Below are 23,396 nucleotides of genomic sequence, written 5' to 3'. Positions count from 1 at the left end.
ATTTAAAGACATATACATTTGGAAATACATTTCACATATGACATAACATCCAACTACCTTTTCTTCCCTCCTTTTTTGGTGTCCCTCCCACTCCCCCATCCCTCTAAAAGACAGCCCACAGCACATATAAATAGAAGCAGCTGAGACAGATCTCTCAAGTATACAGCCTCCCCACCTACTTTTAGGCATGACATAAATGTGCTTCTCTGGAGAAAAGTCATTAATGCATATCCACATGTGAGCAAAATAACTGCTCTACCACCACAGTTTATTGTGCACACGAAGGAGATGCACGTGTTCAATGTTAATAAATTACCGCATATCAAAATACTTCAGATTACATTTGCTTAAACTATAAAGTCTAATAGTCCTTTAAACCAGAGCAGTCAGTTTTCAAGAAACTCCTATTTCTTCCACATTCTTGTCAGATTATGTCTGTCAACACTAGAAATAAAAATTACTGTCAAAAGCCTAAAAGCAAAATGAGGTAGTTTGTGAAGAGCATTACAATAAAACCCACGAAACAGACTTTGCTTTCTTTAGAAATTGTAATAATAGCTAAAACAAAAATAGCGAAGAAAAAGAAAGAGTAAAACTGTAAGACCAAGTGCTGTTTGCAAAAGAGCTGTAAACCAATCAGGCCTACTGTGGAAGGTGTTAAGAAGGAAGAGCAGTGAATGTGATTTAAATGCTAGGAAGAAAAAGGGCATACTGAGAGCCAGTATTTGTGACACCAGAAGTACAGGTTTAGCTGGCTGTCAAGGCCTGAAGAGAGGAACAACAACAGAATGATATGCAGAAGTAGAAAGAGAATGTTTAAAAATATTTGCAGTAAAACAAATACGTATCGGGAGGCATGATCGAATTGCAAATCCAAACAAAGCTATAAAGTTGCATCAAATACTTCCATTTCCCTTTCTATCCTGCTCTTTGAAGTTAGCTTATTTACTTCACAGCTGAAAGTTTTTTTCCACAGATTTTTGCTTCTTAACTGAGATGCTCAAGTAATTAATTCCAACAGGTTACTTTAATTAGAGATTGAACAGCCTGGGGCTACCATCTGGTTTGCTGAACTCCAAGGGCCCACCAGTTTAAGAACTAGCCCCTTTTCCACTCACACATCCTTAAATCTAGTTAGTTCCTTCCTAGGAGGCAACAAAACCAAAATCTTCTAAGTCTTTTGAATCCTTTGGTGCCACGAGCTTACGTCTATCACAAGACTTACTCTCACTACCAGATGTAGTAACCACCATCAATGCCAGAGGCCAACACACACCTGGTTTTAGTTAATCCTACACAGTAATTTGCTTGTGAAGGGCTTCCTACAGATGGTCAACAGACAAAAAATTTATTCCACTACTTCTGGACAGATTTTCTTTGTAGTACACAAACCAAACTAAATGGAGCTGGCTAACCTTCTTGTATTTCATGCGACCACACACTTTCACATAGGGCACTGTCATTTTCTGTACGCCTCAATCACTTTTAAATTGGGTTCCATGAGGAAGAGTGTTTTCTCTTATCCCATCTCTTAACCACTATTTCTCCAAAAGAAGATGGTTTTGTTTTATACATACATTTGACATTGAAGTGATAGAAATGTGCCCACAGTATTGCAAATATCTATTATACAAAGAACCCCCCGCCAAGTACTACTCTAACATGCTCATGTGCAACAAAGAAAATCTTCATAAATATATTCACAATCATCCATTGCCAAGAGAAATTCTGCATCCTTTACCATGACATTTATTTTACAAGTTGTAGCTCAGAATCCCACGAACAAAATCTAACAATAAAACCCTCCTAACCTTTCTTTTCCGTGTATGAGTAAAGAGAAGCAGAATTACTGCGTCAGATAGACATTCCTGCAAAATCCACTGTGGGAACTCAAATCAGGGATGTTTTTAGTGAGATACGAAGTCAGTATTGTATTAGAACCCTAACCTCCAGCTGAAGGCTTCAGACTTTTCAAAGGGGTAAAACCAGAGGTGTAGCTAGAGACAGAGTTTTAGTTAGTTATATACAATTGTATCTAGAAATTTCAGTTGAAACACAAAATTGCATGTTTATTTCAAGGACCTTCAAACTCCCAAGTTATTTACGAAGGAGGAGAATAGAGAAGTGAAAGAATGTTTTACCCACTCTTTCTTTTACAGCATGCTCTCAAGAGCCACTACAACTACATCTTTTAACTTCAGGTAGTGCCACGCTTCATCCTTGTCGTGTACTACCTTCCTATAGTACAGGACTTTTCTAGAGTTAAATCATTTCAGTATATACCAAACCTTAGGAAAAGGACCAAAAAGGTAAGAAAAGAGATCCTGGCAGAGAAAGAGAGGAAATAAAAGGCAGCAAGCTGCAGTGTTCCAAGTACATCAACATGACTAGCATGCTGTATGCCACTACTGTGAGTAGACTTTCTTCCTTCTATTTTCACATGTTGGCTCCACTGGCTCCAGAAATCGTTATTTTGCAAACTGCCAAGTTTTACAGCAGCCACCATACAACTTTAGGGAATACAAGGCAGGTATTTAGATTATAGAGAAAAATGGTTGGGGTAACAGCCACATGACAGAATGAGTAGTATATAGAGCCAGAAAGCTTTTCAGCTGCTGAGTCAACGTGGCCAAACAGGAAGTTAAATAGTGGGAGAAGAAAGGTGCATGTGGATAGGAACATGCGATGGAGGGCAACATGCTATTGGAATTAACAAAGAGTCTGTTCCTGTTTAATGGTCAGTGGAACGTTAGCTCAGCATTTGAACACTAGTTAAACAATTCTCCAACCAAGCCTTAAGATGTCCAACTACAGCGTTCCCTGGAAAGACAGATGCCAAAAGAATTACAGCACACCCTTGTCTTAGATAAACACATTCCTGAGAAGCAAGATGAACGGCAACCTCCTTCTCTAATAACCAGTGGCAGCTTAACAGCAGAATTCAAGTAATAATTTCTTCCAGAGTACCCCTGAAACTAAAACTTCTGTAGTACTTGCACAGTTCACCTTCTGAAATGGGTTTTGTGAGCTGATACTGAAGTAATTTTCATAAAATTTTTGAACAGGTCTCTGAGCAGAACAGTCTACGGAAGTTGGATATAAGTAACTCACTATTATACACTTTATTATAGATTCTGTACATAATTTCCATTATTTGAAGTTACACTTAAAATTGCTGTGGCATATGTTATCATACAGACTTTTATTTGAATCTCCTATGGGTAGAAGTTATCTTAAAAAATTATGGGATCTAGAAAAGTATCTTACAGGAAGCTTTTTGATCACTTCTGACATGACAAAAAACCCAGCCACTAAAATAATGAAGTTATTGGTCATTGTGCTGAAAGGCATAGAATACCTGTCACCTTTCCCCAACTGGAAACACAGTTAAAAATTGCAGTTGAACCTGCACCAACTCTTATCTGACTACATTCTCAGAAACATTGGAAAAAAATAAATAAATCTAGAAACCTACAACATTCGTTGCTTTAGTTTATTTTTCGGTCGTCCAATAGGTTTTGCATATCGTCGTCTTATTTGGGCAGCTTTCTCATGAAGTAGCTTTCTCCCTTTCTTCTTTGGTCTACAGACCTGGCAAATCCACATCCCTACGTAAAGGAAAAAAAACGTTTAATTGTAGAGTTTGTTTAATCCTTTCTGCAAGTGTCTACCAAAATAAATGCCAAGTACACAAGGTCAATAAATTATATTATGAACAGGACATACAGAAGGGGAAGTGGATAGAGAAAAGAGATCCATTTCTACCCATACTTTTAAATTTTTTGAAAACAAAAGTGCTTATGGAGAGAGGGGAAGGGGGGAAAGAGGCAACAAGGATCACAGAAAACATTGTGAACAAATGGGTTTTTAGAAGAATTTCTGTTCTAGCCTGTCCCTCCTTACAGTACCTAGATCTTTATTCAGATACAATTAAGATGAGAAAAAAAATTACATGTACATTACAAAGCAATCTAGGACAGAGTGTGACAAAGAAAATACCACATCACAGCTAGCTATATTTGGTTTAATATAAAACAATTTCAATTTGGCATCCTTTTACCATTAGATGACCATGTCTGAAATTTACTTGCTATAGATAAGGCTGGGGATTTGAGGGGCAGGGAGAAAGCTGGAAAAAGACTCGCAGTGTAACTTTAAGAGTAAATAGGGAAAGCCATGAAAATGTGAGAGCAGACATGAGAGGTGCTACATATCGGAAATCTAGAGATTAGAGAATCTGAAGACACAGGTGTTTTGTTTGTTTTGTTTCAATTACTTGTTTTTCAAACTACTCTTACAAGAGGCATGAAGAAACAGGCTCTTTCACCTGCTATGAAGATTCCTTTTTCACCATATATACTCCAAACATTTTAACAGCCTTCATAACATTTCACCTTTAATAAACTGGCCAACAATTCAATACACAGTGAATTCATCTGGTCAAATGACCATACACCTTTACTATTTTCCTGAGCAAAAAGATCTCAGGAAAAAAAAAACAAAAAAAAAACTTTGACATGTCTGAAAACATTATTGTTTACCAATACAAAAATAATTAGCATGATCAAGAGCTTTTGGTCACTTAATATGAGAAAGACTGTGAATGAAAGCATTTTCATTGAAAGGATTTTTATTATCACCTTTTGGCATTCGGGAAAGTGGTGGGTCACAGCACTCCATGTGGAACCCTCTATCACAGGAGTCGCAAAAAAGCATGTTATCCTGAAGGGGGGTGGGGGGGAAGGGGAAGGGAGGAGGAAGAGGAAAAAAAGACTTAATACAGCATTGCTTGAAGTTGTACAACAGTGATTTGTACTTGAACACATGCTAAGTATAGAGCTACAGCAAACAACGAAAAGCCAGATAACGCTCAACAGTCTAACTTACTGCATTTTTGCCTTGGATCCTACATGCACTGCATGTCTTGCACTCAATACACTGCCATCTTAAGGCCTTCACATTTGTTGTTAACTCAGGACAAAATTTCAAACATGATGGATGTCCTAAAAAAACCAAAATATTTAAAGCTTGAGATTTAAGATTGTTACATTTGTTTCTTCAGTTCAACAAGATGTAGCCAGCACCACCAGAACCCTGCAAGAATCAGCTGTTTTTTAACGTTATTTAACTCATTTACTTCATAGGAAGATACAGAATAAGTGTTATAAAACTCATTCATAGAGAGGTACAAGTTGACTTTCACTGTAACTGACATCTGTGAGCACCTATACAAGCACTAGGCTATTTACATAGCATTTTAAACTGCCATTAGTTCTGAAAAAGGTATTTTTACAATTTTGACTCTACTCCTCTTTCAGAGCAGTGCAATACAGAGGAAATCTTTAGATAAAACCCTATTATTTTTCTAAATATACCAAGTATCTAGTGAGAGAAAGTTATTAGTCAAACTATGTGCATTTTTTATTCCAACTTATCAACTTATTAATTATATAGAAAACACAATTTCATAGCAGTAAGAAGCAAAAAAATGAAGCAGGTAATTGGCACAAGAAAAGCTTACTTGATAGGAAGACTTAAAATTTGGTGTGGGGGGGCAAAGATTAGCAGAACTACCATGTCCCACAAAACTGTATCTTACTCCGTTGGTAGGACCATTCTCTTCTCACGGTAGCCTAGAATGCCTACATGGCTTTTCCAATTAACAGAAGATCAGACAACTGAACACATAAACCACCTTAGGCAATACTGGTGGTTTTTTTCACATCTTCAACAATGTCAGTAGAGCGTATCCTTAAAAGATAAAGGCACTACTAGATAGGAAGGGACAAGCCCTCCCAGGGCAACACTTATTGCCGGTATTACATTCAGAGATTATCAAGGACATCAACCCCCAAGTTGTTGGAGAGATAAGACTCCCTGATGCCATGCTGCACTCAGAGATGGCTGCAGTGATACAATGCACAGGAAGGATGCTTTCTTCTCCTCGTCAGTCGGGATATGCACTTTCTTCCAGGTTATGGTCTAGTCATGGTGATTCAGACTTTCTCCACCCACTGCTTCTCAGTCCAAGGCTGAGCTAAACCACCACAGACAGGAATACAGGCTAACCCAGGAGCATTTGCTATTTTCATCTTCTGACTGAGACACAAATGGCAAAGATGACTGATGCAATGCAAAAGTCACATGAAGTAAGGACAATTTTTCAGATTTTATCCCTTTTATTGTATGTATCCAAGACTTAATCCACTTTCTGTTAAACTTTAAAGGACAACTTAGATTGTGTAAATCTAGCATATTCTTAAAATAAAATGCAGCAATATAATCTATTAATAAAGAATAATCAATGATAAATTCAAGGATTACTTTCATAAACAAAGATATGGAAAAAACATTGTAATTTGACTCAGCAAATAGTTTAAGAAACTTTAACAAATTTTTGTGGTTAAAACCAAGTATATGCTTAAAATGTCTATTTCACTTGAAAGTGACAAGTATAATCCATAACTGCATAGTTGAGTTCGATGATACACTGTTGCCTTTAATGAATCTTAATAAGTGCTTCATTTAAAAAAAATCTGCTAAGAAATAAAACTCCCTAGAGTGGCTGATATTAATAATAAATATCACAGACAGACTTATTTCATCAACCATGATTTAACAACTTTATTAACATATTAAAATGTAATCATAAACCAATTACCTCCCTATAAGTCCATTTAATTCCAGTTATCTACCCTGCACAGAAGGGATTTACTTCAAGAGGAAGTAAGTTGTGGTTTAAATTGTTGATTTTAACTTTGCCTTAAGTAAATAATTAGGAAGTATAAACATAAGAAACGACCATTCTCACTGGTTGGTAATTACACACAGGTTAGGTGTAAAAGGGCTACTGTATTTCTCTTATCTATTAACTTAACATTTCTCATTCAAGCAATTACACAGCTATCCACAGCTGTTAATATCCTTAAGTGTTAGACTTTACTAATGGGCAAAAATTCAATAGAAGAAATTATTGGTATTAAGTATGAAGATTCTGCCTGCAACTCCAAGTTCCCGAGCCACAAATAACTAGACGCTGGAAAAGTGCAAACAGGAACCATCACTATACATTTGCCACGTGCTTCTTCTGTCTTTCCTAGGTACGCCCCAGCAGAGAGAGCAGAAAGTTTCAAGTTTCAAAACACTATGTGGTATTTGACTTTAATAGTTGATAATATTTACATTCTTTTAGACGCAACTTGATACAGTGCAAATAAAACAGCAACAAGCAGAGCAACAAGCAACAAGCAACACTTTTAAACAGGATTCAGTTTAATTACTTTCATAGTTTAACAAATTTCTGCAGTCAGTTCGATAGAGCCACTGTGACACCTTCAGTGATTTTACAACCAATTTGAAAGACCTGAAGAGGAGAAGCATATTTCTGGTTTAGAAATTTGCAGTATTTCAACTTCAACTGATCTAAACCAGAATCGAGAATATATTATCTTCTCTGTATCCACAAGCTGATATATCTGCCAAGAGGTTTTTGACACTTGATCGATTTTTAGTTTGAAGTGTTTCACATGGTAATTTCTCCTGGTTCAAGTACTTGACTTTATTTCAAACCTCGCCAGCATCAATATTTTAATGAGCTGCATAAATTTAAGAAATTACTGGAAATTTAGACCTTTGAAAGCCAGAAATTCCCACCAGGAATACATACAAGCTTACTTTAAAATAAAGCCCTGAATTTTACAGTGTTTAATTTTTAATTTTTTCCATCTCTGTTAGAAAAGGTTAAGACTTGTGATACGTTGATGTGGCAGAAATAAGCGAAAACTGAACATCTCACTCCTTCGTGACTGAAGGCAACTCCTTTAACCTGCCCTCTTCTGTCTTCTCACTGCAAATTTGGACTTTGTTTATTCTTCAAAGAATATGACAAGTCAAGTCTTTCAGAAGAAAGACTATTACATCAGTGACAACAATTATCTACAGCGCTAAATGAGATATGCTAATATCTCCAGTTATTTTTAGCTTTGACACAAATGTTGGGAACTAACATGTAAGACAGTTCACAAAAAGCCCCAACCTTCTGTTCAATAACCTTTTAGGTAGGAAGCATTATTATTTAGAGCGACTTTAGCTATGAGCACAGAGGATCAGTGCACCTGTCTCAGGCATGTAGTAGGTTTTTCCACCTGCATGTTTCTTAGCAGTTTGCTTTATTCAACTAGCCAACATCTTCCCACAGAGAGTAATAATAAAGACAACTCCCATATTCCCTTTTTCTAAAGCATCTCCTAAATCTGCTTTATAAAGCAATCTCCACACAGTCCTTTCCAAACATCTCTGTCCCTATTCCTCTTGATCTGTCTTCGATGTCTTTATTCCGCTCTCTAGTCTTCCCTATCCATCTTTCATGCGTAACCCTCTCCTGCCTTCTCAGCCTAACACACTATTTGTTTCGAAGAGCAGTACTGACAGGTATTCTACTTTTAGCTTCTTTCCCCTCTTTAAGAAAGTATTTACTACAGTTCCCCAGTAACTCAACTTTTCTTCCTCTTCTTTCTAAAACTTCAACTCCATTTTAAAATAACCTGTCAGCAGCAGCTCTTTGTTTCTGAACCTTCCAACTGTGAAAGCAGAAGTAAGAGTTAGATTCCAGTTCTCGTCCATCAATTTTTCCAAAATCAAAAGATAGGGAGGAAAAAAGCAGGGGGAGGGGTGCGGAAGAAAAGAAAAAGAGCAATATTTGCGTTCATATTAAGATTTGTTTTCTCACATCTGACATCCCTCATCTCACTCCTTGAAAAAACACCCTGTGCAAGTAACATCGCAGTGCATTTCTTTTCCACTGCCCAAATACATTATCTTCCCAAACACTACAAAATAAGAGTAGTATCAATGAAATACGTGAATAGGCAGATAGTTTCTGCTTTCAGAACACAGATGTATTATTTGACAAGACACAAGCAACTGACACAAAAACCTAAAGGAAAGCAGACATGCCAGTAGTGGGCACTGCAATTTAATCTCTGCTCAACTAAACAATTTGCTTGCTATGCACAACATGCAATTTCTTTTATGTTTGTTAGACAGCAAGACAGGCTTCACGATATACTGCAACGTGCGAAATTACAAATTCAATTACAATAAACCTCCACTTGAGTGAAGTCTTGTTATTTATAAATTGCACCGAGATTGGTTTTTATTTTAGTTAGGCATCAGTAGCTAAAGTTTAACCATCCAGCAATCTGATTGGCAGTCTCAACATTTCATTCTTTATATCAAATACATCTGAGGAACTAATTAAAGATAATTTAGTCTTAATGAGGCATAGAGAATGTATCAGTGTTAATTCGAATGGAAGCTGATCCATGAAAGTCAAGACTTCCAGTTCTAAAGCGTTTTAGACCTATCAGGGGATTATCACACAACAGAAGAGTAGCTGATATGTAACATCACCTGATTAATGTAAACTCTGCATACCAGAGTCTAACCAAGCACAAATCCCACTAAATTTCCAAATACTAGAATACAGATTTGAAAAATACAGGAAATGTGTAAGCGATTACAGGAAGACAGTTTAAAATCTATCAGGTTTAATTTTGCATAATGGGGTGACAAAGTTGCTTCTGTACTTCACCATTTAATCATTTGCCTTAAATAGACAAAAAACCCACATGGGTTAAAATACCAAGAATCCATCCAAGGTGACAAAAGCACAGGACCAAAAGCATATTCTGGTTCAGTGAAAACACATTTTTCACCCACACTGTTTTGTTTTAGCAGACTACCTTCAGCACACTTACAAAATGACGGTTCACAGAGACTCTGAATTCAAGACATGGAAACAATTCTTACATTTCCAGCCTTCTCAAAAAGCAGCGCTGGCTGACACAGACCCTACCCCTTCTCTATTCACTTCCCTCCTGAAAGCACTTCCCTCTTCTTCATTCTGGCACAGAAGTTGATCAGGCTCTGCAGAGAACTAGATGGGTGAATTGATCAAACTTGTCGTTCAACTCCATTTGTTCCTCAATCTAGTTTATATGCAACCAGGTGCCAGCACAAAGGGGTTGCACCAAGTAGTTGGATGTTACGGCCCGTGACTTGAGCAGGCTGCTATTTTGTCTTTGAGCCGAGATGTTATGGTCTACATCGCAAAGCCTTACCATAAATACTTCCCAATGCAGTTGTAAGCTTATGGGAGCAAATGTTGGGGTTTTTTACTGATACAGCTAAACAAAAGCAGACCAGTCAACTGACAAATTATACTGTCCAAATAACTGCTTTTCCAGTACAAACTATTTTCCACAGCGGATTTTTTCAGAATAGCTAAACTGGTCAAAGGATTTTCACATCCATAACCCTACAGTCATGTCAGAAAAAGCTTTATGACAGTTGCTGACGAGATTTACTCAAGTTCCTTAGCCTTGCCCTTTATGAATCAGGAATAACCGAGGCCATAAACACATTCAGTATCATATATGCACAAACACTGTGCAAAGCAACAGTGTGCTAGAGTATTTTGTTTTCATATTAACCAGCTGCTCACTTTAATGGGAGCACCTGCATTCAGAACAGCCATATGGATCTGCAAGAGTTTTTGCACCTCACAGGAACAAGGTACATATCATCAGGAGAGTCACTGTCTTGTGCCTGACAAATAACAGGTGCCTAAGAGCTTTAGTATCTTATTTGAAATATTATTCAAATTCCCAATTGAGTTAACAAGAGAAACTTATTAAAAAATGAATTTGATACACAAGATATGCACCAGCTAAGGTTATTATGATGATTACTCCTCAGCTTCTGAACTGCTGTAAACCTGTTCAAGTGAAATTCTTATTGATGTCACAATGCAAACCTGAATTTTCAGATCAAACATAGAATCCAAACAGTAACAGAATTCCTGTACTTTACAAGTGTGGCTTCCCTATTGATTTACTCAGATCTATACTTCTAGCATAAAGACAAATTCACACCTCTCATTTGTAGTTATCTAGATTGACAAAATTTTAATTTTTAAAAAAAAAAAGTTCTCTTCCACACTCTGCTTTGCTTCAGTTCTCAATCTGCGTCTAAGGAAAGGCTAGCATTCAGAAGTTTAAACTATTTTTAATAACTTCAAAATGGACGTAAATATAAACATTTCTAGCATTTGTAAATTCAGCCAACTTACCACTGCTGCCACAGTCTGCACAAGACAACAGCTCTTCTGGTTTTTTTTCACGATTTGACTCTTTCGTTCCCAAACAAAAGCTACATATCGGGATGGGATCAGCTCGTGGCTAGATTTGAAAATAAATAGACAAGAATTAGGTACCAAAATAAATACATTAAAAAAACAAAGAAAAAAATCAAAAAAACCCCACCCAGTCTCAGTGTTGGTTTCTTTCACTTTCACCAGACATTTTGTTGTACCATATATTAATCACCAAGACAAATATACATTTTAGTAACTTCGGAATAACAAAGTTTGTATCATAACATATTTCATAAGCATCATGGCCCATAATAAGAAACTTTGTGTACAAATCCATGTAAACTTCTCCAATACAAGATTACTATTAACAAAAATGAGGAAAAATTAGATCTTAAGACACTGCTCTTGGACACAGTTTCAAATCCAGAACACAGTCACTTGTTCTTCAGATGTAATAGTGCTCAAAGACTGAGATGCAAACTGGCTTTCATGAGAGATCAATGAAGCTCCTTTCCACAAGAAAAACAGGAACTTACACAAAACCTCTCAAATTTAAGACATTCTTTATAACTTTCCATCCAGTACAACTGGCATCTGCCTCTGAAACTACTGGGTTAGGGTAAAAATACTAGATTCAACAGATATGAGCCCTATCAGCTATGATACATAACCATAATAAAAAACTCAGGTAAATCTTTCGATGTCTGGAAGCAATACACTGAACTTTTCAGAAAAAGACTTAAGAATTGATACAAACTTACTTCTCAATCTTCCTAATCTGCTATGTGACAAACTATCAGAGATTAAATGGCCCGAAACAGTTTCTGCAGTAAACTTTAGAGCCTTAATGAAATTACTGACCTGTGTCATTTAAAATATGAATGTATCAATGCCTACACAGATGTATCTGTAAACAGATCTGTAACAAATAAAATGATGTGCAACTATTCCTTGAAGTAGGATACTCTATAAACAATGTAGTACCTTCCCAGACTGGCTTCTAGCAGCTAGTATCACAACAATCCAAAAATTAAAATAGTTTCTTTTGCAAATTCATGGTTTCCAGGTTTAGTTAAGCAATGCTGTTAGTTTTATATAACAAAGTAATTAATTGTTGTTTTCAACTGCAATTTTTACGTTTCCACTCTATGCCACAGTACTTCAAAAAGTGACAAACTTTCCTGCTTGACTTACAAATCTGTATTCCATTACAGTTCTTGGAAGTGGGGAATGCTTGTTTTCAAGGGTATTCCTAAGAATCAGTTCCATGCAGATACGTTCCTATACCTCATCACAACAGAATACAGAAATACTGGAACTAGAGATATAATATCAAGCTCTAGGATCATCTTAAATCAAGCAGCAGATTCCAAATAATATTCTCACTAGCAAGGTAAAATTGTCCTTTTGGCCAAGACGAGCGCACATACCCTTATCCCAGCCTACAACCGCTTCCATAGAAACATACCCTGAGGCACAGGACTTTTTCTCAAAAGACCTCAGAAGGTCTGCTCACTGTTCATCTCTTTGCAACTCAATTATTGGAATACTGACATACTTGTATACCCCAAGGAAAATACATGAAAGATGACCAGAGCCTAAGTATGGAAATGTCTGTTCCCTTACTTTATGTAAAAAAGGAACCACAATATATTATCTTTTTGTAACTAGTAGGAACAAACACTGTCTACAGTCCCTCATCTTACTAAGACCATCATTATAGATTATACGGGGCGCTGAAATATTACATTCCTACTTGAACAAGAATAATTGCTGAAGTTTTAAAACCGGTAGATTTCCAATTTAGTCACACATCAAAAAATTAAAAGAAAATCTATGGATACTCTTTCTCAGTTTTGGCAGGATAGCACTGAATCAAATCAGTAATTCTATAGGTGGAAAAGGACATACCCATCACCTACAGAATTTTTCACTTGCAAGTTAGAAAACTCTGCAGATACAAATAAAAGAAAATGAGTCAGTTACTATTTTTGCCAATAAGATGTAATATTTCAACAGATCTATTTCATCATTATAAACAACTTGTATTCAGAGCAAGATGTTATTAACAAAAAAAATCCCACAAACCAACAACACAAACTATGCCAATAATGTTCAGCATAAAAATGGTCCAGAGCTATCAAAATCTAGCTGTTCACTTGCAGCATCTTGTGGATATCTCTTAACTGCTACTTAAAGTTTAATACAGATAATTTTAAAAGAAAGATTATTCTTTCAGTGGAATCCAGTAAAATCTCCTCTTGGCAACCTTCTCCTTCCCTTTGGTATAACAGTGCTTTAACCATTTCAGAAAGACTCGCTGTGATAAATAATTTATACAACATCACGTATCATTCAAATCCAGGTCCACAATCTCATTTATCTTTCCAAGATTTTTCTTCTTGCTCTAGGAAAAGACATGGCCATTAGCCAACATTCATCTACTACCATATTTCAAACCTTCCCCCCTCCCCCTTTTTTTTTTTTTTTTTTTTAACTGAAGGTAAAATAAAGGACAAAGGTTGTTGGCAGTTCAGGGCTACAAAGACTGATGTTCCCATACCAGCCCTAGTAATAGAGAGCCTGGAAGTCCTATCACCTCAGCACATTAAGTTTCTTCAAAATTTACTGTCTCCAGTATATATTTTGAAGCTATTTACATGAAAAACTGCATTACTGGTTCTGCTGTCTGAGCTACTCAAAGTTAAGAATACACACATTCTTATCAGCACAGTGAAAAAAAAAAAAACCACAAAACACCTAAGTGGATAAACTAAGTGGTTCTTGACTTCATTTTTTTTGTTTGGGTCCTTTTTTGTGTGTGTTTTGGTTTGGTTTTTTTGACTTGACAATGTAATTCAAATAGAAATGCATCTCCTACAGAATCACAGAATTGTTGAGGCTGAAAAAGACCCCTGAGATCATCAAGTCCAGTCATGTTGCCTAGACCATGGCACCAAGTGCCCCATCCAGCCTCTCCTTAAACACCTCCAGGGACGGTGACTCCACCCCTTCCCTGGGCAGTGCATCCCAGTGCCTGAGCACCCTCTCCGTGAGGAAGGGTTTCCTGAGATCCAACCTAAACCTCCCCTGACGCAGTTTCAGGCCGCGCCCTCTCGTCCTGTCACTGGTTGCCCGGGAGAAGAGCCTGACCCCCACCTGACTACAACCTCCCCTCAAGTAGTTGTAGAGAGTGATGAGGTCCCCCCTGAGTCTCCTCTTCTCCAGGCTGAACACCCCCAGCTCCCTCAGCCTCTCCTCACAGGACTTTCCCTCCAGTCCCTTCCCCAGCCTCGTTGTATCTATCTCCTTTGTTAATCACTACATCCTCTTCTAAAATACAGCAATTGGGTATCATTAGCTTCTGAAAGACAATGATTATTCACCTTGAAGGTTAAGTCCATTTCATTTCCGAGAGGAACTAGTTACTCAACACTACAATGTTTTACACCATATTAACCAGTAATATTTCTCTTGTTATTCAACATCAGTTTAAAACAAAAATAGTTTTATCAACTATTTAAGAATCACATTAATTGTGTTACAAAAAGAGTACAGTGCTTGCTCTGTCACAGAAGATGGGTCTGAATAATCTAGTAACATACTATTACTTCCTCAACAAAGTTAATAAACTGAGAAGAACTGTTCATTCCTTTAATTTGGAGAATAAGCTAAATTACAACTTTCAAAAGGGTTTCGTTTTCTAGGTCACTAGAAATTGTACATCCAAATTTAAAAGATTGTCCTATTCAAGTAACTGTATTTCTAACTGGAGTCAGGGCAAATTTGCACAAGATTCATACCTTATAGGAACAGACAGTTGTGTTCAGAAACTGAAGGTTCACAAAATACAAGCAATAGGATTTTTTTTTCCCCAAATGTATATAAGTTTTAAACAGGTTGTATTACTTTACACCGAGAATTTGGTAGGAGGTACCTATTTATTCCTGCTAAACATACAGTACAAATACTAAACTGGCCATTATTTTTAACATTCACAGTAGGAAGTCTCAAATGTATCCCCCCCTTCCCTTCAGGCAAAAATGCAGAGGCAAAATTGCTCCTATAGAAAACCATCACCAACACAACAGCTGGCCAGAACACTCATAAAAGCAATGTGAACTAGAAAAGCTATGCAGGCTCGTTTTCAAGAGCCTGGGTTACTAAAACAGCAAACATAGACTATTTAGTGTCTCTGCTTTAGGCACTATATAAACTTTCACTGTGATCTCATAAAAGCACCACCTTCCTAAAAAAGGTGCTAAAAAGATGAAGAAGTAAGGTCTGCAGTTCAGTTATTCTCAACAAAAATTTAGTATACCATTCAAACGACAATACTTTTTTTTGTGCTGCACAGAAGACTCGACAAACAAACCGAAACTACCAGAACAAGTACCACATTCAAGTGTCTACTCTTAAACAACTAGAGAGAAAGATTGAGACAGTGAAGTTTGAAAGCGACTGCCTTTCATCAGGGCAATGCAAACCCATTACTGACTTCACCTTGGTGTGCCTACATATCCTCAACTTGAGCGATGGGAGAGGACAGATTTGAGCTGTTATCCCACTGTGCAAAGCAGGAATAAACAAATCACGGGAATCAGGGGAAGGTGTAGGGGGCAAGGGGAGACTGCAGGGTGGTGCAGCAGGTGAGGTGGAGGAGGACAGCATCACAGCTCATCATCTTGCATGCATCTGATACAGGGTAGAAATAGGAAGTGCAACCACCCACATAAAGCAAAAGAGAAAATGCATGAGTGACATCATTCACCATAAAGAATCTGAAATACCATCCAAATTTAACATCTGGCAGAGAAGAAAGCAAGCAATTAAATAGCAGAGATGAGTGTTTCCAGATTTAGGTTACTGCAGTGATTAAGAAAAAACACAGGCTATTCAAGGAATACTGTGAGGTTTTCAGGCCTAAGAGGGGTGCTAGCCCCACGTCCACAGACTGGCAAGGACTCATTCATAGTGTCAGAGATGTCAGTGGGGCATTGGATGCTACAGAAACCTTACCTTAAAAAGTTCAGGTTCATCCCCTGCACCCCAATCTCTACTTTAGAATAAGAACACTCGCAAAATATAACTTTGTAACAGTTTTCGACTCCTATAGTTTTAAACCCCATTCATTTAAACCCATTTCAACACTAATTGTAGGTGATTATCCTAATACTTAAGATGGTTTTCACTAAAAATTATACAAATGTGTGTACAATAAATTTTGATCATAGTTTCATCATCTAAGTCACTTCAGGAAACAAGAAGAACTATGCTTTGTAAGTTTGTGCTACAGATGAAAACTAAATATAATGAAAAATGCTAGGTTTAGTGACTTCAGGAAGTGTCTTGTAACTCATTTAATAAAAAACAACAGGGTGGCAGGAAAGAAACATGAGTTTCAACTATTTAGCACAGTTTACAAGTTCTAAAATACTGAAGATCCACTACCCTTACCACTTTGATACGGCAAACCCTGACAGTGGTGCACACATAAATCATACTAATTTAGAAATAACAGCATAGTGTTAGCATTTAGGCAAACTGCTGAGGTTTCCATATTTAATGAAAGATTTAGAAGTCATTCATGCAATCAGTAAAATATTTCTTATATTTATTTTAATCAATTGTGACTATCTATTCTGAGAAACTAATAGGCTTTTCCACTGTATAAAATGAATCCTTGGTAAAAAAGAAATCATCTGGACCTCTGTTACCTTATGCCAGAATCCATCTCAAAACTTTGGCCCAAAGTAACATCTTTTTTCCTGCTGTAGTTTCTGTGGTTGTGGAATTTACATGCTTATCTGAGCACACTGATAATTCCCATGTAATTTCTAAACCTTTTGGATGTTCTAACATCCCACCCCCAAAAAGTTCCATGTTAAGTCCTGAAAAGTCTTATTTTTGAGTATGCAAAGTTAACCACAAATATAAATCCCACTGAACGCAAGGTTACTATTTACATTGCTATAGCACTCGAAGGCTTTAAACAGATCGTCTGAAAACTGTTAGGCATTAAAACTGTAATTGTGTGTACACAGTTAAGTGCTAGTCTCGATGAATGTTATACATGCATTAAAAGAAATAGAGTTTCATATGCACTCCCAAGAAATTAAGTTTGAAGAGTACATCAAAAACCTCAACTATTCACATTTGTGACTGTCTCTCAATGCATTTTCAGAAACACCTTAGCATCACCTGGCATGTTGGAAGACACATTCTTACACACCATATACAAATATTACATCTCTATTATCCTATGACTAGAAACAGCATGCAAGTAATTTCAGGGAGAGAGAAAAGAGAGGCAAATTTTACTGAAAACTACCACCTTCTTCACTAGGGATCCACTGTTCTGGTACCAGTCTGTGCCCTAATTCGATTGCGTAAATATATACAGCCTCAGGAAGAACAGAAGCACCAAGTGCACTTTCTCAGAATACCTACATTTCAACAAATCACATTCATGTTTGAAAAATAAAAATAAAATTCAAAAATAAAAGTCTTTGAATGAGAAATACCACCATTAGCATCTCTAAACACTGTTTTTTAAAAATTAACGCTAAAGAAAACCCTGAATGAGTCACAGTTACTGATTACTAGTCTCAGCTAGTAAAGTAGTTGCTCTTGGTCACAGGCAAGGCAAGGTATTATGAGTACTTGGAGCTGCAATCCCTTTACTGCACCCATTCTGTGGATAAAAATACTGAGTTTACTTTCCACATCTAAAGAAAATCCATCATGTTTCAGGAGCTAGTTAAAACATCTAACTTTTATTTTTTAAAACAACTTCTTAATGATAACTATCCAGTAGATTCCAGGTGTTATCTCTACAGTACCAAAGGCATGACATGGTAAAATTACAGAAGTAACTCAACTGAAGTGTGAAAACATTAGGCCTCCTACAAACCTTAAGGTAGCATCTACACATTCAGAAAGCACAAAACAAAACCCAGCACAAAGGCAGTTTCAGAGAAAGAGGACAGTCCAGAGTACCAAATCTTTTTATTACACCTTTAAGTCAATAAATTACAGAAACAGTGTGTGTTGAGAAAGAACTATAGTCTGAAGCTTCTCCCTTTCCCACAAAAGACTATATTCACTGCTAGAATATAAGTTCAGGTTCTCTTTTGCTCTATAAAAATCCCACTTCCTTACTACACAAAGGCTTCCTCTACTCACATCTCCCTCCTGTACTTTCAAAGGGTATGGCTGTATGGGAATTATGATACACACCTGTCAGAGGTATGTTAATTATCCAAAACTGAGACGTTTAAAATCCTTTGTGTCCTGCACTCACATACCCCAAAGGCATTAGCTGCACAGTAACACTAGATTTCAGAGCTTGAAACATTCTTGCAGTTCCATGACCTCCCAATTTGTGTGCACACACAGAGCAATCATCTGACTGGCGAAGAGGATAGAAAGACTGTCTCTGGTAAGAAGTTCCTCAACTGTCGTCTTGAAAACTGGAAATCTCACTTCCAGCCTGCACTCCTGATGAGGTGGGACACTCAAAGTGTGTCCAAAGTGACATACTTCTACTGATAACAGTAGGAGAGGGAGCACTCTCCCATCTCTGTCCATAAGAAAACTCTTAAGTTCCTTAAACAAGCTTTAGAATCCTATTTACCTGAGCATACCAGCTCACTTGCAAATCTGAGCTGAAATGAAGTGTAAGTTACTCCTAGCTTTTTCATCATTCTTCACCTAGTAATTCCATGTAATGCCCTCAAAACAATTATTATTTTTTCAAATTCAAGAAGAATAAAACAAAAAAAGTTGCCCCTTCCTTCCCAACCCACAAAATACAGCCAAGTCTACAACGCAAACTTGTACATTGAGGAATTTCTCTCCCAGAGTATTTTAACTAGCTTTTATAGGAAAATATATCATCTATCTCACTGGACATGTTGCATCCCACTTGAATGCAGCTCCCAACATCACTTTGTGTGCCTTGGCATTAACCTCACCAGTCAAAAAAGCATCATTACAACTGATGGAACTGAACATAGGAAAACCTAACGTGCAGCTTCATAAACAGTCACTATAATGAGGAATACACATACAAAACAGCATACGCTATCAGATAGTTTTCTAAATTCAGTTTTTATTTTTAAGATACTGAAAGAAGCATTTCTGCTCCCTCATCCAAACTGGAAAACAATACAACCCAGAATAGGGGCTTACAACAATTACTACTCAGAAAACAGAATGCAACTTTGGGCTTCAGAAATCTCTTTTCCTTGCAATATGAAAGGACAATAAAAACCAAATTCTATTTCAAATTAACTTGCATTGTTTTATATAATAGTACAAGGTATTGGAAACAAAACCAAAACTAATTTCAATTTGTTCAAGTTGCTTCATCTCTATTCAAGAACGCAACTAAAGATTAGTGCTCAGCATAGTGAATGTTGCATAACAGGCAGGGCAGAACATCGCTAATAAAAAAGCATGAAAAACCCACAAAAACCACACATACACACGTGTGCCTTTTCTAGAAAAAAAAAAAGAGGTTTATTGATTTACCCCCATCCTCTTAATTAGCCTCATGCAGGCCAACTTGCATTCATGTTTTGTTTGCCATTTACATGAACAGAAAATTTTAAAATCCGACTTTCTGTTGAAAAACCACCACATAAAGTACAAGATACATCTCCTGGAGAAGGGTGCAAAAGAGCAGCACAAAAATACAGATAAATCTCCTAATCCTCTGGAGGCTGGGCTTTCTTTTCTAACAGAATCAATATAAAGCCTCGACACATACAGAGGGGATGCTTTCAAGCCATAATCCAAGTTTAACAGACACACAGACTGTTGTAGACAGTCAAAAAACAACGCTCTGGCTATGTGTAGGCGCTATCATTTCCCAAGTTACTGAACTCAGACATTTAGTTAAATTGTATCTGTCAATTCCTGTGGTAGCACTACAGGAGAAGGCTCTTCTCGCCTGTAAAGGAAAGTATTTTTTATTTCACGTATGGGTTTCCTGCTTTGATTCTGCACTTTGGAATGACTGAAGAAATGTATTCACCTCTCTGCTTCAGAAATATACATCTATAAATTGTCTCTACCAAATGTAACACCAGTACTGCACATATATAATGTTCCACAATTCCATATTCAATTACTATTGCGTTTGCTTCCTTCAGCTCAAAACTGATTTGTAAGTTAGATTTTATTTAGAGATAACCTATGTCTGTCTTTTTTATAGCTAAGATGTAAAAAACCTGGTGTAGTCTGGCTCATCTTAAGGGATGTTTCAGTAACAGTTAAAATCAGAACAGCTCCAAAACTTTTTCCTTTTTGAACTCCAAGCTTCATCCTTTCTGTTCGAAATTCCAGTTTCTGATTAGAAAGACTTTAAAAAAAAAACCTGAACTCTTCAGTCTCACACACAGAACTACCTCAAGTGTACCAACAACAGGCTTGCTTTTCTTCATTCTCTCTGAAAGTAGAATGTTGACTCCCACAAACCAAGATGAAATCACTACTGCAGATCCGACCAAGTAGACTATACTCAAAGTTGTATTACTCCTTCCGTAGCAATCATTATAAGCATAAGTTCATCTTCCAAATTATATCCTTGCTTTTCACTTAGCTCAAATCTTTTTCCAAAGTAGTACGTGTTTTCACTCTTCATATCTCCCTCAAAACTCATTCATTTAATTCAACCCTTTAAATTCATCTAGATTTCTTCAGAGCATCATATTTATGTTACTCACACTTCATTGCTGTAACATTACATTTAGTCAAATGTTTGGATGTATGCATATTTTTATTCGTAACTTATTACCAAAGTCATCCTACATAAATCTGCACAATATGTTTGCAGTGTGGCACAGGATAATTATTAGTTGTCTTGATGTTAATTGCTCAGGGAAAATGTTTAATTGCATATTAAATTGATCATATACATATTTTATTTAGTTTCTCTTTGGGGCAAGTTCACTGTCAGCACAATCTAGACTTGAGTAGTGCTACACTAAATGCAAAAGTAGGGCTTTATGAGACTGGGCTAGTGTTCGAAACGCAATTTTAAATAAAACAAGCAGAGTCCTGTTCTGCTTCAGGATGAAGCAGCTGAATTTCTGCACAAAGTGAAGAAACACCCCACCTATACTCCTACGGGCAGCAAGTGACAGCAGCTAGACCATCAAACTTGTGTCAATGAGTCGCTGTTTTGTATTCGGCAAAAATACCAGCACTAAAATAATACTCCACTAGGCGAACTACAGAGTAATACAAATAATCCTAACCTATTAATAAACAAACAAACAAACAAATAGATAAATAAATGGAAAATAAAGTCATTCCTTGTCTCCTTTCTGAAGAGGCAGAAAGTTGGACAAATAGCTGATTAAACGCCAACAGCTTCCTCCCTGCCCTCCCCTCCACCCCACCAGAAACTGAACTTCACTCTTGAAAGAAAAGCAATTTATTCAACATCCAAGAGACCAAAATCACTTGTAGGTGTTTACAAGCCATCGATCAAGACACAATGTCACTAAAAATCTGCCAGATACATAAAGTACATACAGGAGAGTACGTTTTTTACTTGATCAAGTGCTGAAATCCATGGCAGTGAGATAAAGGTAAATAAGCCAAGTAGCTCTATACTCCAAGGAGTTACCTAAGAGGTTGGCATTTCAAACAAATTAAATAAATCGCTCTATTAGTCCTTGCTTCTTTGTATGTACAGGTAATGTTCCATATTCACATACTGTGAAATTACAACCAGGAGAGTACGTTTTTTACTTGATCAAGTGCTGAAATCCATGGCAGTGAGATAAAGGTAAATAAGCCAAGTAGCTCTATACTCCAAGGAGTTACCTAAGAGGTTGGCATTTCAAACAAATTAAATAAATCGCTCTATTAGTCCTTGCTTCTTTGTATGTACAGGTAATGTTCCATATTCACATACTGTGAAATTACAACCCCCCCCCCCCCATCAAAATTTAATTTTATAATTGAAAACACCGATCACTGTAGTGGATTTTAAAAGCACACTAAAATTATCTCCATTAGAATATAATAAAACACTGTTAACAAGCCATGCTATATAAGTCAGAGCTCAAACAGCTCAGAACAAAACCAGTGAACATTCCTCAGAAGACCAGCTTTTTAGAAAGTTTTCTAAGCAAGCCTATTAAACAAGGCTAAATGAAAGTCTTTTGATGGAAATGGGCTTGAGATTTGCTTAAAACTATTACATTTAAGCCAGTAAAAAGAAAAAAATAAATATTGCAGCTATTTGTACTGCATGGCTTCTGGAAACAAATCCAATCAGGCTCTCAAACCCTTACTGTAATCTATCTTCTATGTTATTTCAAAGTCCGTAGCATGAAACAAAACCTGTGAAGTCCAAGATCCCATTCTTTGCCCTACTCGTATCACCAAATTGCTGTACTACTAAGGGAAAGTGTACGAGTCCCAGCATCAGAACTTGTACCACAGAAAGAAAAGAATAGTAGAAGGGTCATAGCAGAGTTCATTTAGCCAACAGCTTGCTTACGGTAATTTTGTGAGGGGTTTTTAAATAGTGCTTCAGTGTGGTTATACTCTGCCTCAAAGAAGGTAATCGTATTGCTGATAGCCTACAGAAAGTGCTAAGAAACTTTCACTCCAACAAAAAGGCATTAACTGAAAGAAAGAATGTATTAAAAAAAATCATCACCTAGTAAATCAATCTAATAATACTACTGTACCATGCTCAAGCTGGAAACTGAAGTCTTCTAGCATAAACTTCCCCTCCAACACTGACAGGATTATTTAGTGTAACAGGAGGCTGTTCCTGTTCACTTCCATTCAGCACCAGAACTACATAATGAAATAACCTGTACCTACAACTTCAGTCACAGTTCAGGGCCACTGCCCATCATAATACTCCAACTACTTCCACTGCATATTTTCTTGTCCACTGCAACCACAAAACCACTTTCTTTAATTCCAAATGAGTGCAGAGCATGGCTTGGACAAGACACACCGATAAACTCATTTAAGACATACTGCAGAAATTCACTTCAAGAGAAAAAGCTTTCCATGCAGAGGTTCTTCTCTTGCCTCTTCCTTCACATGCAGCAGAAAATGTGATATCTCAGTGGAAAGAGAGATGCAGAATGACAAGAGCAGAATGACAAGACCCAATACAACTCACTGAGCGGCCTTTAGGACTGGATTAACCTATAAGGCCAAGGGAAAAGTAAACAAGTAGGTCAATCTTTCACTTTGTGTA

The 23,396-nt window shown here is 37.0% G+C and overlaps 1 protein-coding gene across 1 annotated transcript in view; it reads right to left on the bottom strand.

Annotated features, from left to right (window-relative positions):
• LOC104276539 (histone acetyltransferase KAT6B-like) overlaps positions 1-23,396 on the bottom strand; it is a 66,875-nt gene that overhangs the window by 5,962 nt on the left and 37,517 nt on the right. The window contains exons 2-5 of the mRNA XM_009872907.1: positions 11,132-11,240; positions 4,888-5,003; positions 4,641-4,722; positions 3,476-3,608 (exon numbers count right to left, since the gene is read on the bottom strand). Of these exons, the coding sequence (XP_009871209.1) occupies positions 3,476-3,608; positions 4,641-4,722; positions 4,888-5,003; positions 11,132-11,240 (440 nt within the window). The remainder of the gene's footprint in view (positions 1-3,475; positions 3,609-4,640; positions 4,723-4,887; positions 5,004-11,131; positions 11,241-23,396) is intronic.

The sequence above is a fragment of the Apaloderma vittatum genome, unplaced genomic scaffold (genome assembly GCF_000703405.1).
Source record: "Apaloderma vittatum isolate BGI_N311 unplaced genomic scaffold, ASM70340v1 scaffold2457, whole genome shotgun sequence".
In the NCBI taxonomy this organism is placed as follows: domain Eukaryota; kingdom Metazoa; phylum Chordata; class Aves; order Trogoniformes; family Trogonidae; genus Apaloderma; species Apaloderma vittatum.
Note: the sequence above shows the minus strand (reverse complement) of the source record. Positions and strands in the feature narration are given on the sequence as shown.